Consider the following 12637-nt stretch of genomic DNA (forward strand, 5'->3'; position numbering starts at 1 on the left):
CTGTCGTTAAAGGTTGTGTAGGTAAGAATTGTCTAAATAACTTTTTTTCAAATTGGCTTAAACTGTCTTTATATACCAATACATAATTAAAATGTAAGTACTTTGAAAAAGAGAGTATAAAAATTGAGTGACTATAGTGTATTTAATCTTCAAAAAACACAGCTCATTAATTCCTAACGGGACGAAACAAGTGATTGGCTTGCGCGACTGTCACTCTCCGTCGCCATGACTACCGCCGCTATTACTGGCTCTGCCCACGTGCACGCACTCGCGGACCCGTCTTTAGGTGGGAGTGAATGGAATTAATGAGCTGTGTTTATTGAAGATTAAATACACTAGAGTCACTCAGTTTTTTATACTCTCCATTTCAGAGTACTTGCATTTTAATTATGTATTGGTATATAAAGACAGTTTAAACAAATTTGAATAAAAGTTTTTTTAAACAATTCTGACCTACCCTACCTTTAAAGTTAATCAAAGAACAGTGAAAAACACTCACTGCTTTTGACTAAATAACTTTTGTAACTTTATTAAGGATTAGTCTATAACTTCAAATTTATGCAGCGCAGACTGTTTGATAACTTTATTCAATTTCCTACCTGGACAGGAAGGGCACATGTAAATATGATATGCCAGTGTTCATTTTTTTTAATGGGTTTATGTGAGGATTTGTTAAGGTCACTTAAATTTAAAGTTGTTATATTTTTTGAAGCCTAATAAAAAAAATGTATAGCTTTTAATTGTAATGACAGAAACACTATAATGTTGAATGGCTATAATTAATGCTATAATTAATGTTTAAAATTGTGTGTGTGTGTGTGGGAACCATCAAGATGACTCATGAAACCATTTGTTTATTATATCGCAATCGCATATCGCAATACTACTAATAGGTGTAACATGCAGGTGCCTGGTTTGTAGTAATGAGGGATGCAGACAAGAGATCCTGAAGAGCTTGATCAGCTGGTTTAGGTGTTTGATTAGGGTTTGAACTAAACTCTGCAGGACAGAGGGTGTCTGGGAGCAGGGTTGAAGCGCAAGTGCTACTGAGAGTTACTGTATGGAAGGACAGGTAGTTCAAATAGCCTGTATGTGTATTTTAACACGTAAACATTGAGATGCACTGTTTGTGCGTCAAATACACGTTTGTGTTTCAAATGACTGTTGATGGTTAAAGCAAACCAGACACATCCTTCTGTACTCACATTTACAAGTTTAAACACAGGCACAAATCCAAAATAGTGAATCAATCACCATACATGCAAAAGTTCAAGAATGACCACAGCTGATGTGATCTCATTGCTAGCACTCCTTGCACACGTGAGTCGTCGCAGGCGCATAATCAACACATCATCTTATCAGCAAGGCATATCAGAATAATTTTCCATATCGAGCCGATGCCAATGGAGCATTTTAAGCCTTTATTGGGCTAATGCCGATGATATTGTGCATCCCTAATATTCTTGAATATTAGGCTATTATAAATTATATGACATTTTGATTTAAGATTACATGCATCATAGGATAGGGTTACAATGTTCATGTCACAATTCTATTAACAACATATTTGTTCAGAAGTCAGCTCAGCTTATAACCATTATCAGGAACTAATGGAAATACAGTACATCTGCATAATTTTATCATGTCCTTACAGCATTTCACATTTCACTCGGGTTTCCATTACCCTTCAAATCGCGCAAATTGGAAACACGTACATTTTGCAAAAACTCCCATTTATCGGGAAAAAAAATTACACGCTCGCATGAGGCTTTTCAGGCAATTCGAAAAATAAAGATTTTGCAAAACTGCAAAGGAAACAGTTTTTGCGCATTCACAGGTCACCTGACGTAGATGATGTGGTATCGTATGTTTGGACATAATACGAGACGTAGTTCTTTATTAAACTCATAAAAGACAAAAGAATTACAGGAATACTGGATTCTAAACCTCAAAGAAATGCCACAATCAAGACCTCGAAGCAGATATGAGGGAGAAATACCAACTGGGAAAAAATTAGGCTACAGTTTAGTCGCACAACATCGGTTAATGGAAACGGCGTAATTTTGCAATTGCCTAGTTTTTTGTCCACATTAAGAAAAAAAAACAAAAGTTTTGCGCAAATCTGTATCACTGTATTTTTCAAAATTATACTGGTTTTCACGGTATATGACGTATTTTTATTTTTTCAAATAATGCGTGTTAACCACATTCTCTACTGAGTGAGAGAGGAAATACTGCAGTAGATTGAGTTAGAATGCCCTATTTTACTGTCATGAGTGAATATTGTAGAAAGAAAAAAAGCATTCATATTCATATCGCTTTAGGAGTGGCAGAAATAGCGGTTTCCCCGGTAACGGCTGTACACAAAGCAGAGCTCAGAAACGCTGCTTTATCAGGAAAGATAAAGAAAGATTCAATCGAAATAATTAACATCAAAACTTTTCTAAAGACCGTCAGTTCACTAGTTCAGATACATTAATATAAAAACACCAGAGCCGCGTTTTGACTTTGAAACGTGCAGTGCTCATGTTTATTCAACGATGTCAATGCCAACCACAAATATATTTTCCAAAAGGCTGTGTTGATATTGTGAACCAATGTATGATAAACACTGTAAAATAATTTGACAAGCTATCAATTATAGTTTAACCCATCCATCTTCACCGTCACAGAGCAACAGTGCAACAGTGAAAGAGACCCTCTCAAACAGTGTCGCGCAGATCGTTGTTAAAGGGACACATAAACCGGTATTACGGTATATAAATATCATTACAGCATAAAGGTCCACTCAGACCAAAAACGATAACTACAAAGATGGTCATCGTAATTTTGCCAAGACAGACATGATCCTGGAACAATATTCCTGTCCAAAAACATAGTCCTAGCACTATCCCTATACTAAACCTATCCCAATCCATAACTTCTCACTGCAATCAGAGTGAAATTATAGGAGGATATGAATGGTGTAACCTTTGCTGTAAGCTTAAACTTGACATGGTCTGCTGGCGTAATACAGTACGAGAGCGCTGAGACGGGTCAGCTGGTGTTATACAGTACGAGAGCGCCGAGACGGGTCAGCTGGCGTTATACAGTACGAGAGCGCTGAGACGGGTCAGCTGGTGTTATATAGTACGAGAGCGCCGAGACGGGTCAGCTGGCGTTATACAGTACGAGAGCGCTGAGACGGGTCAGCTGGTGTTATATAGTACGAGAGCGCTGAGACGGGTCAGCTGGTGTTATACAGTACGAGAGCGCTGAGACGGGTCAGCTGGTATTATACAGTACGAGAGCGCTGAGACGGGTCAGCTGGTGTTATACAGTACGAGAGCGCTGAGACGGGTCAGCTGGCGTTATACAGTACGAGAGCGCTGAGACGGGTCAGCTGGCGTTATATAGTACGAGAGCGCTGAGACGGGTCAGCTGGTGTTATATAGTACGAGAGCGCTGAGACGGGTCAGCTGGTGTTATACAGTACGAGAGCGCTGAGACGGGTCAGCTGGTGTTATACAGTACGAGAGCGCTGAGACGGGTCAGCTGGTGTTATACAGTACGAAAGCGCTGAGACGGGTCAGCTGGTGTTATACAGTACGAGAGCGCTGAGACGGGTCAGCTGGTGTTATACAGTACGAGAGCGCTGAGACGGGTCAGCTGGTGTTATACAGTACGAGAGCGCTGAGACGGGTCAGCTGGTGTTATACAGTACGAGAGCGCTGAGACGGGTCAGCTGGTGTTATACAGTACGAGAGCGCTGAGACGGGTCAGCTGGTGTTATACAGTACGAGAGCGCTGAGACGGGTCAGCTGGTGTTATACAGTACGAGAGCGCTGAGACGGGTCAGCTGGCGTTATACAGTACGAGAGCGCTGAGACGGGTCAGCTGGCATTATACAGTACGAGAGCGCTGAGACGGGTCAGCTGGTGTTATACAGTACGAGAGCGCTGAGACGGGTCAGCTGGTGTTATACAGTACGAGAGCGCTGAGACGGGTCAGCTGGTGTTATACAGTACGAGAGCGCTGAGACGGGTCAGCTGGTGTTATACAGTACGAGAGCGCTGAGACGGGTCAGCTGGTGTTATACAGTACGAGAGCGCTGAGACGGGTCAGCTGGTGTTATACAGTACGAGAGCGCTGAGACGGGTCAGCTGGTGTTATACAGTACGAGAGCGCTGAGACGGGTCAGCTGGTGTTATACAGTACGAGAGCGCTGAGACGGGTCAGCTGGCATTATACAGTACGAGAGCGCTGAGACGGGTCAGCTGGTGTTATACAGTACGAGAGCGCTGAGACGGGTCAGCTGGTGTTATACAGTACGAGAGCGCTGAGACGGTCAGCTGGTATTATACAGTACGAGAGCGCTGAGACGGTCAGCTGGTGTTATACAGTACGAGAGCGCTGAGACGGGTCAGCTGGTGTTATACAGTACGAGAGCGCTGAGACGGGTCAGCTGGTGTTATACAGTACGAGAGCGCTGAGACGGGTCAGCTGGTGTTATACAGTACGAGAGCGCTGAGACGGGTCAGCTGGTGTTATACAGTACGAGAGCGCTGAGACGGGTCAGCTGGTATTATACAGTACGAGAGCGCTGAGACGGTCAGCTGGTGTTATACAGTACGAGAGCGCTGAGACGGGTCAGCTGGTGTTATACAGTACGAGAGCGCTGAGACGGGTCAGCTGGTGTTATACAGTACGAGAGCGCTGAGACGGGTCAGCTGGTATTATACAGTACGAGAGCGCTGAGACGGTCAGCTGGTGTTATACAGTACGAGAGCGCTGAGACGGGTCAGCTGGCGTTATACAGTACGAGAGCGCTGAGACGGGTCAGCTGGCGTTATACAATACGAGAGCGCTGAGACGGGTCAGCTGGTGTTATACAGTACGAGAGCGCTGAGACGGGTCAGCTGGTGTTATACAGTACGAGAGCGCTGAGACGGGTCAGCTGGTGTTATACAGTACGAGAGCGCTGAGACGGGTCAGCTGGTGTTATACAGTACGAGAGCGCTGAGACGGGTCAGCTGGTGTTATACAGTACGAGAGCGCTGAGACGGGTCAGCTGGCGTTATACAGTACGAGAGCGCTGAGACGGGTCAGCTGGCGTTATACAGTACGAGAGCGCTGAGACGGGTCAGCTGGTGTTATACAGTACGAGAGCGCTGAGACGGGTCAGCTGGTGTTATACAGTACGAGAGCGCTGAGACGGGTCAGCTGGTATTATACAGTACGAGAGCGCTGAGACGGGTCAGCTGGTGTTATACAGTACGAGAGCGCTGAGACGGGTCAGCTGGTGTTATACAGTACGAGAGCGCTGAGACGGGTCAGCTGGTGTTATACAGTACGAGAGCGCTGAGACGGGTCAGCTGGTGTTATACAGTACGAGAGCGCTGAGACGGGTCAGCTGGTGTTATACAGTACGAGAGCGCTGAGACGGGTCAGCTGGTGTTATACAGTACGAGAGCGCTGAGACGGGTCAGCTGGTGTTATACAGTACGAGAGCGCCGAGACGGGTCAGCTGGTGTTATACAGTACGAGAGCGCTGAGACGGGTCAGCTGGCATTATACAGTACGAGAGCGCTGAGACGGGTCAGCTGGTATTATACAGTACGAGAGCGCTGAGACGGGTCAGCTGGTATTATACAGTACGAGAGCGCTGAGACAGGTCAGCTGGCATTATACAGTACGAGAGCGCTGAGACGGGTCAGCTGGCATTATACAGTACGAGAGCGCTGAGACGGGTCAGCTGGTGTTATACAGTACGAGAGCGCTGAGACGGGTCAGCTGGTATTATACAGTACGAGAGCGCTGAGACGGGTCAGCTGGCATTATACAGTACGAGAGCGCTGAGACGGGTCAGCTGGTATTATACAGTACGAGAGCGCTGAGACGGGTCAGCTGGCATTATACAGTACGAGAGCGCTGAGACGGGTCAGCTGGTATTATACAGTACGAGAGCGCTGAGACGGGTCAGCTGGTGTTATACAGTACGAGAGCGCTGAGACAGGTCAGCTGGCATTATACAGTACGAGAGCGCTGAGACGGGTCAGCTGGTATTATACAGTACGAGAGCGCTGAGACGGGTCAGCTGGTGTTATACAGTACGAGAGCGCTGAGACGGGTCAGCTGGTATTATACAGTACGAGAGCGCTGAGACGGGTCAGCTGGTATTATACAGTACGAGAGCGCTGAGACGGGTCAGCTGGTATTACGAGAGCGGGCCACTTCAGATGTTACACGGGACATTAGACAACAAAATGGTAGCCTATGTTATAAAGTACACTACCGTACATGCCGTCATATCATTACAAAGTAATACATTTTTTGACTAGATGCTGCAATATTAAAGTACAGCAGTAGCTTTGCCATTGAGGCTGCTAACTATAGTAATACCTTAAGCGGTAAAAAAATGCAATACATGCAAGTCAGACCTAAATGTTTACTATCATGGTTGTTACAATCTATTTGCATTAGTTTATATCCAGCTGGCCACTTTTATGCATTTTTTATACAGCAAAGTTGTAAATTTAAAGCTAGTCATGATGAGAAAGCAAACTGTATGGTCATGCAGCTGACAAAAACATGTAAAAAATTCAGAAATGTTTTTTATTTTTTTATCGTCACGAATACATATTTTGTTATTTTGATTAGATAATCAAGTGTTATACTACAGGGCCGTTGAATGCTTGAATCTGATTGGTTGACAAACGTTCTGAGGTGTGCAATTATATTCAGGGAACCGCACGGCTAAAGTAGTTCCGGCAGGTCTTAACCATATTACAGTTCTATACCACTGCGCGTACTTAACTGTAATAACGGAAAAGAGGATACAATTCATAACAAAAAAAAAACATCCAGTCCCATGCGCTCGATCTGCAATTTTCAGTGTCTAACTTCACAATCAATGGAAATATGCAGTTTAATTTTTATAAATAAAGTATATATAGTCCTATATATAATCAATAGAAAATTAAACTGAATATTTCAACAAATTGATAGTCCTGCTGCAGATAATATAACAAATAAATAATTATTGATAGGCCTATACTTGTTAAAAGGGCTTTGTGTTTCATTTATTAGGCTAGTCTACTGTCAGAAAAAAAAAGAATCAACGAAGTAATTAAAACGAATTGAATAAATAAATAATAATATGGACGCTCATGCTTCTCTCATAACTGCATTAATTGCATACCGCCAGGGACACACTTACTGTAAGAATGAATGTAATTTGATAGCCTATATGACTGATATGCACGCGTTTTCAGCGCGTTCAGTCTGTGTTCACAGCGGTGTTTAAAATCTGCTGCATTCACAGTCAGAGAATGTTTCTAGTGGTTAGTATGTGTCCAGCATTACTCTGCTATCAGCGGCTCAAACCTCCGTTACTAACTCTAAAATGACGTTTTGGAATTAGCAACGGAGCATGGGGTTTAGATGCGCAAGGAATTAGTCCTACATACAAGAGCGTTTTAATAACAAAAACTTTACAAACGTCTTGAAATACATCATCTGAACAATATTTTGAGGTGTGGTAACTGTAGTATAAGCGGAATAATTGACTTCAGGCCGTTGAATTATTATAAAAATAATGCACACCCGAGGTGTAACGGCCACTCCGCTTCGCGTCGTGACCGCATTACCACCTCGGGTGTGCATTATTTTTCTAATAATTCAACGGCCTGTCGTCAATTATTCCTTACTTATAAAATAGAAGCAAATAAAGTGTGAGATAGTAGAACTATACATACAATATAGGCTACATTTGTCTAATTTCAATGGCCTTTATGTAAATATTTAAATACGGCCATCTTTAAGCACGACTGTTTGGTGTTATTTTAAATGGTTACACTTTACAATGAGATTCCATTTGTAACATTAACTAAGGTTAAAAAAAAAAGTATTGTCAATTTTAACATTTACAAAGTTAAGTTACGTTGTGTCTCTTAACATTAGTTAATACACTATGACTATTTTTTATTTAAAAAAAAAAAAGCCTACAGTACATTTTCATTGTTCAGTACTGTTCTTAAATTTTTTGCAATAAAGTTCAGCACCATTTTATGTTATGTTTGCTTTCATTCAGTATCCATCTTAAAAACGTTTCGGCCAGAGTGGGCTAACGGTAACAAAAAAACACTATTGGTGGACCTCCAATTTCTACATATAGCCTACCAATTCATTTTTATAATGAAATAAAGTGGTGTAACACCATTAAGAAAGAACTAACATGATCTAACAATGGATTAAAGTATGTTTATTTAAGTTAACATTAACCAAGATGAACAAATGTGTGAAAAAAGATATTCATAAAGTCACAATACAGAATTTAGTAGGCTAGTTGTGTATGTTGAATGTATAATATAAATAATGCATGCAACCTTGTTATAAAGCGTTTGGAATCACGAAATCATAATCTCACTTCAAAAGCATAACATTTTTGGAGTGCTCTGGGTCAACTTATAAAACATAACTTCAGGATTATTTAAACGTTCTGTGCAAACACTGACTGCAGGGCAGTGAACTAGGACAGCTAGTGATTCAAATCAAATATGACCTCTTGTTATTTGAAAAAGGTTGCAACCCTAAGAGATGAGTCAATGACAAGCATGCAACAGTAGGAAGAATCGCAAGGGTATGGAAATCCTAAGCTGACAAAATAATAAAGGAAGAAAGAAAGAAAGAAATGTAAAAAAATAAATACATAGGCTAAATAAATATACAAAGAAATGTAAAAAAAATATAAAAAATTGTATTAATACTTGTATATCCTTATTTATATAATTGTACCTTTTCCACATTTAGGCCTATTTATTTACATGTATTTGTATATGTATGTCATTTATTCCTTCATTCATTCATTTATTTCTACATGTATTTGTCTGTTTACTAATGATATAGGCAACATGTTATGCTATACATAAATAAGGAAATATAGCTATAAATAGTCATTTATTTTTTTACATTTCGTTGTATATTTATTTAGCCTATCTATTTAATATTTTACATTTCGTCGTATATTTATTTATTCATTATTTTGCCAGCTTTGGAGTTCAATACAAGGGAAGTTGATAGGACCAGTCACTAGATATTCACACTCCCAGTCCCTTCACAATATTACAATTTCAAACCCAAAACAAACTGACATCTTGAAGCCTATCTGAACTGCACACTGCCTGACCAGCGCTTGTTTATCTATGTGGGGCTCACGCATCTGTTACTCTATTGAGTTTGCACCACATATGTTCATGCACAATGCTTCTAAAGTATCTTAAACCTGCTGAAGTGTGTCCAACTTTCTGTTTCAAATGCCCAGGCCTGCAGAGCGATCCTGCACTGAGCTTTAGTGTAAAATCAACATTCATCTCAGCGTGCACGCGAGACACACCAGCGCGTTCACGTCAAACTGACATTTCTCAAACGCAGTGCATCGAAACACAAAATGCACTGTCATCGGGACAAGGTTTGCATTCAGATCTCGTAAGTTAAGTGTTGTGCTTGTGTGCGTTCATTAGCAACATTAGCAACTCACATCTCTTCAGCCACTTCATCCAGCAGCGCACGACGAGGCTGTGGTGTTTCTTATTCTCGATGCACCACGAGGACAATCCCTGGATGGACTCCATCGTGTTGGTGACTCCTTGAAATCGCCGATCCAGCGATGACTCTAACGCGCCAGACGAGCCGCGGCCACCGCTGTGACCAGTGCTGGCCGCTCCGGGTCCAGCCGCCATCTTCCCTTCACTGCCAGTGCAATCAGAGCCGCATGGAGGGTTTAATCACGATTAACCCCGCTGTACCAGCAGAGGGCGCTGCTGCACATTTACAAACCACCAGCAACATTGTTAAAAAGCATTATATATTTAAATTATGTTTTCTTGAACATAACTCAAGTAGCTACTAACATTTATGGCATAGGCCTACTTCAATATAATCATGCTCATGTTTCCTTGTTGATACAGCATTTAAAAGAAAGAATAATACAAATTGGATGAGAGTCTTATTCTAACATAAACAAGTCCAGCAGAAAGAAGTGGGGATTAATTGAAATTGGGTTTAATCTATAAAAAAAACTAAAACAATCAGATTGTTTATTATCGCAAATTATCATTCAGAAACACTCAGATTTTTGACATAACAACTTTAATTGAGATCACATTAAAAATGGTGTAGCGATATATATCTTTAGAATTGTATCCGACTCAGAAATGAAAGCCAAAATTCATGTACAAATTCGCATTGGATAAAAACATGTTTCAATTTCTTTCACACAAATATGAATTGTTTTCCCAGTGAAATCTCTCATGTAAAAAGCAATTTGATGGATACATTTCATTCAAGATTTTAAATGCATTTATATAGCGCTTTCACAGACCCAATGGCCACCAAAGCGCTTCACACATTGCACCTCATTCACCCATTCATACACCGACGGCAGTGTCAGCCATACAAGGCGCCATCCGGCTCGTCGGGAGCAGCTGGGGTTAATATAAGTGTCTTGCTCATGGACACCTCAACACTTGGTCAAGTGGAACCGGGGATTGAACCACCAACCTTCCGGTTTGTAGACAACCTATATGAACCACTTAGCCACTGTCGCCCGGTCTTAAGAATGACTTAGGTCTTAGGAAAGATTGGGTAAGCTAAATATTGCTTATTATTTTTTCTAATAAATGTTTATGCCAAGTTGCATGGTCTTGCAACAGACCTCATTCACAGAACCATCTTTGATTTTTAACGGAAATGAAAGCGAGGCTGTGAGGGATAGACATACAGTTCATCTTTTTAGTACATTGTACTGTTTTTAAAGTGTTTTTGGATTATTCTGTTGATGAAACTTCAGTGGACAAACAAAACTCAAGACAACATGAGCTGTGGAAAAGTATAAGTGATCTGCTTATGTCAACATCCATGGATCACTGAATCTTTCGAGTCCAACCTTGAATAATCGTTCGTTTAACTAATTTTTGCAGTTTTTTTTTCTCGTTTTCGCAGTTTCATATATTAAATCCAGTCACAGCTCTTCTGCCACTCAGTCCGGCTGAGAGAGTGTGTTCCGGCAGGAAGGTGACGTCAGTGCATTCCCTCCATTGTGCTACTGACAGTGTTCAGAAAACATCTCGTGTTACTCGCAACGCATAACCATGGTTCCCTGAGAGGAGCGAATGAGACATTGCATTGATAGCTGACACGTTGGGCCAATGGCACTCAAGCATGGGAAGGCCCGGATCTTTCGACTGAACGATGGCATACAACAAATACTTGGAAGGTTTTTACACTGCAGCTTACGCAATGTCTCGTTCTTTGGGGACCCTAGTTTCTTGACTAACCCGAAACGTTCCCTTTCGAGATCGGCCTCTCGACATTACGCCGATAGCTGACACATTGGGCAACGTATAAAATGTAGCCGGCATGGTTCACGGAACGTACCAAAAGAAAGGGTGGGCCTAATTGTAACCCACTACACATATGGCATATACATGCAAATCTATCACAGCAAAAGCAACACTTGTAAAAATGTAATAAAACATATTAAAGGGTAACTAAACCCTAAACAACTTTTTTTAGTTGATGATCTGTAAGACCGGGGCTTTATTAATGCTGTTCATTGATTCAGGTAAATTTGACATTTGCTTATAAAGTGTTTTAATTCTACAATATATGGTGTAAAAACGTCTAAGTGCTGCCCTCTTGAGGTTGAACGGTGGCTATGCAGTTGAATTTTCCTATTGGAAAAGCTGGTACCAGCTTACCACGCCCTTGCCTACAGAGACGAGACGGATGAGACCAACCATGAGACCTTTGCCACTGAATAAAACTTTGTGTGATCGCAACTGCAGTTTAAGCATCTTAGTGTCATGTCAGTTGTTTGTAATGTCTTGGATAACTGTTCGGTTGGAGAGAAAATCATGTAAGCAAGAAACAGACTGAAATACGTGGTAAATCTTTGTAGGTTGAACAAAATGCCCACAGCTTTCCTACCGCATCCATCATGGGATTCTTCTGTGATTTCTGTCATTAGGGTTACCAGCACATTATAGTTGACGATGATTGATTTCACTGCAGCAGTGCGTAGTCTATCGCGTTGGACAGAGGGTTCTTAGGTTTTATGTGTTGGGTCTCATTTCATTTTTTAATGCTTCGAATGCATGGTTTCGTTTTTGAGTCACTTCTTGCACAATATCCAAGCATCTCGTATCAGCTTACATTTTTTCCCAGCATCTTGAAGGCATAAGTTCAAGCAATGTGCTAAACAGTGCACATTGACAGCCGTGGGATTGTGCTCTTTAAAGCATGCAGCGACGCCTGCCAAGTGACCGGACATGTTCTCTGCGCTGTCGTATGCCTGTCCTCTGCACAAATCACACATTATATTGCAGCGGATCAAAATGTCATTTATTGCACTGAAAATTGTGTGAACACCGGGTTTTGGCAAATCAAAAAGTCCTATGAACTCCTCTTGAATTTTGTATGTTGTCCACCCGGCAAAGCAAAGTCACAAGTTGTTCGTTGTTGGAAATGTCTTTAGTTTCATCTGCGAGTTTTTCATAAAAACATCACGAATGGGAAACAAGACCGCCTGTGGTACATCGACTATAATTATATTCATCATCTCATTGATTGTCATGGGACATGTAATTCTTCTCACTGA

The 12637-nt window shown here is 41.5% G+C and overlaps 1 protein-coding gene across 1 annotated transcript in view; it reads right to left on the minus strand.

Annotated features, from left to right (window-relative positions):
* rprd2b (regulation of nuclear pre-mRNA domain containing 2b) overlaps positions 1 to 9782 on the minus strand; it is a 39716-nt gene extending 29934 nt beyond the window's left edge. Inside the window, exon 1 of the mRNA XM_079624955.1 lies at positions 9518 to 9782. Within this exon, the coding sequence (XP_079481081.1) occupies positions 9518 to 9719 (202 nt within the window). The 5' untranslated portion in view covers positions 9720 to 9782. The remainder of the gene's footprint in view (positions 1 to 9517) is intronic.
* Between the last annotated feature and the right edge of the window lie 2855 nt (positions 9783 to 12637).

This window comes from Phoxinus phoxinus (genome assembly GCF_949152265.1).
Source record: "Phoxinus phoxinus genome assembly, chromosome: 10".
Taxonomy (NCBI): Eukaryota; Metazoa; Chordata; class Actinopteri; order Cypriniformes; family Leuciscidae; genus Phoxinus; species Phoxinus phoxinus.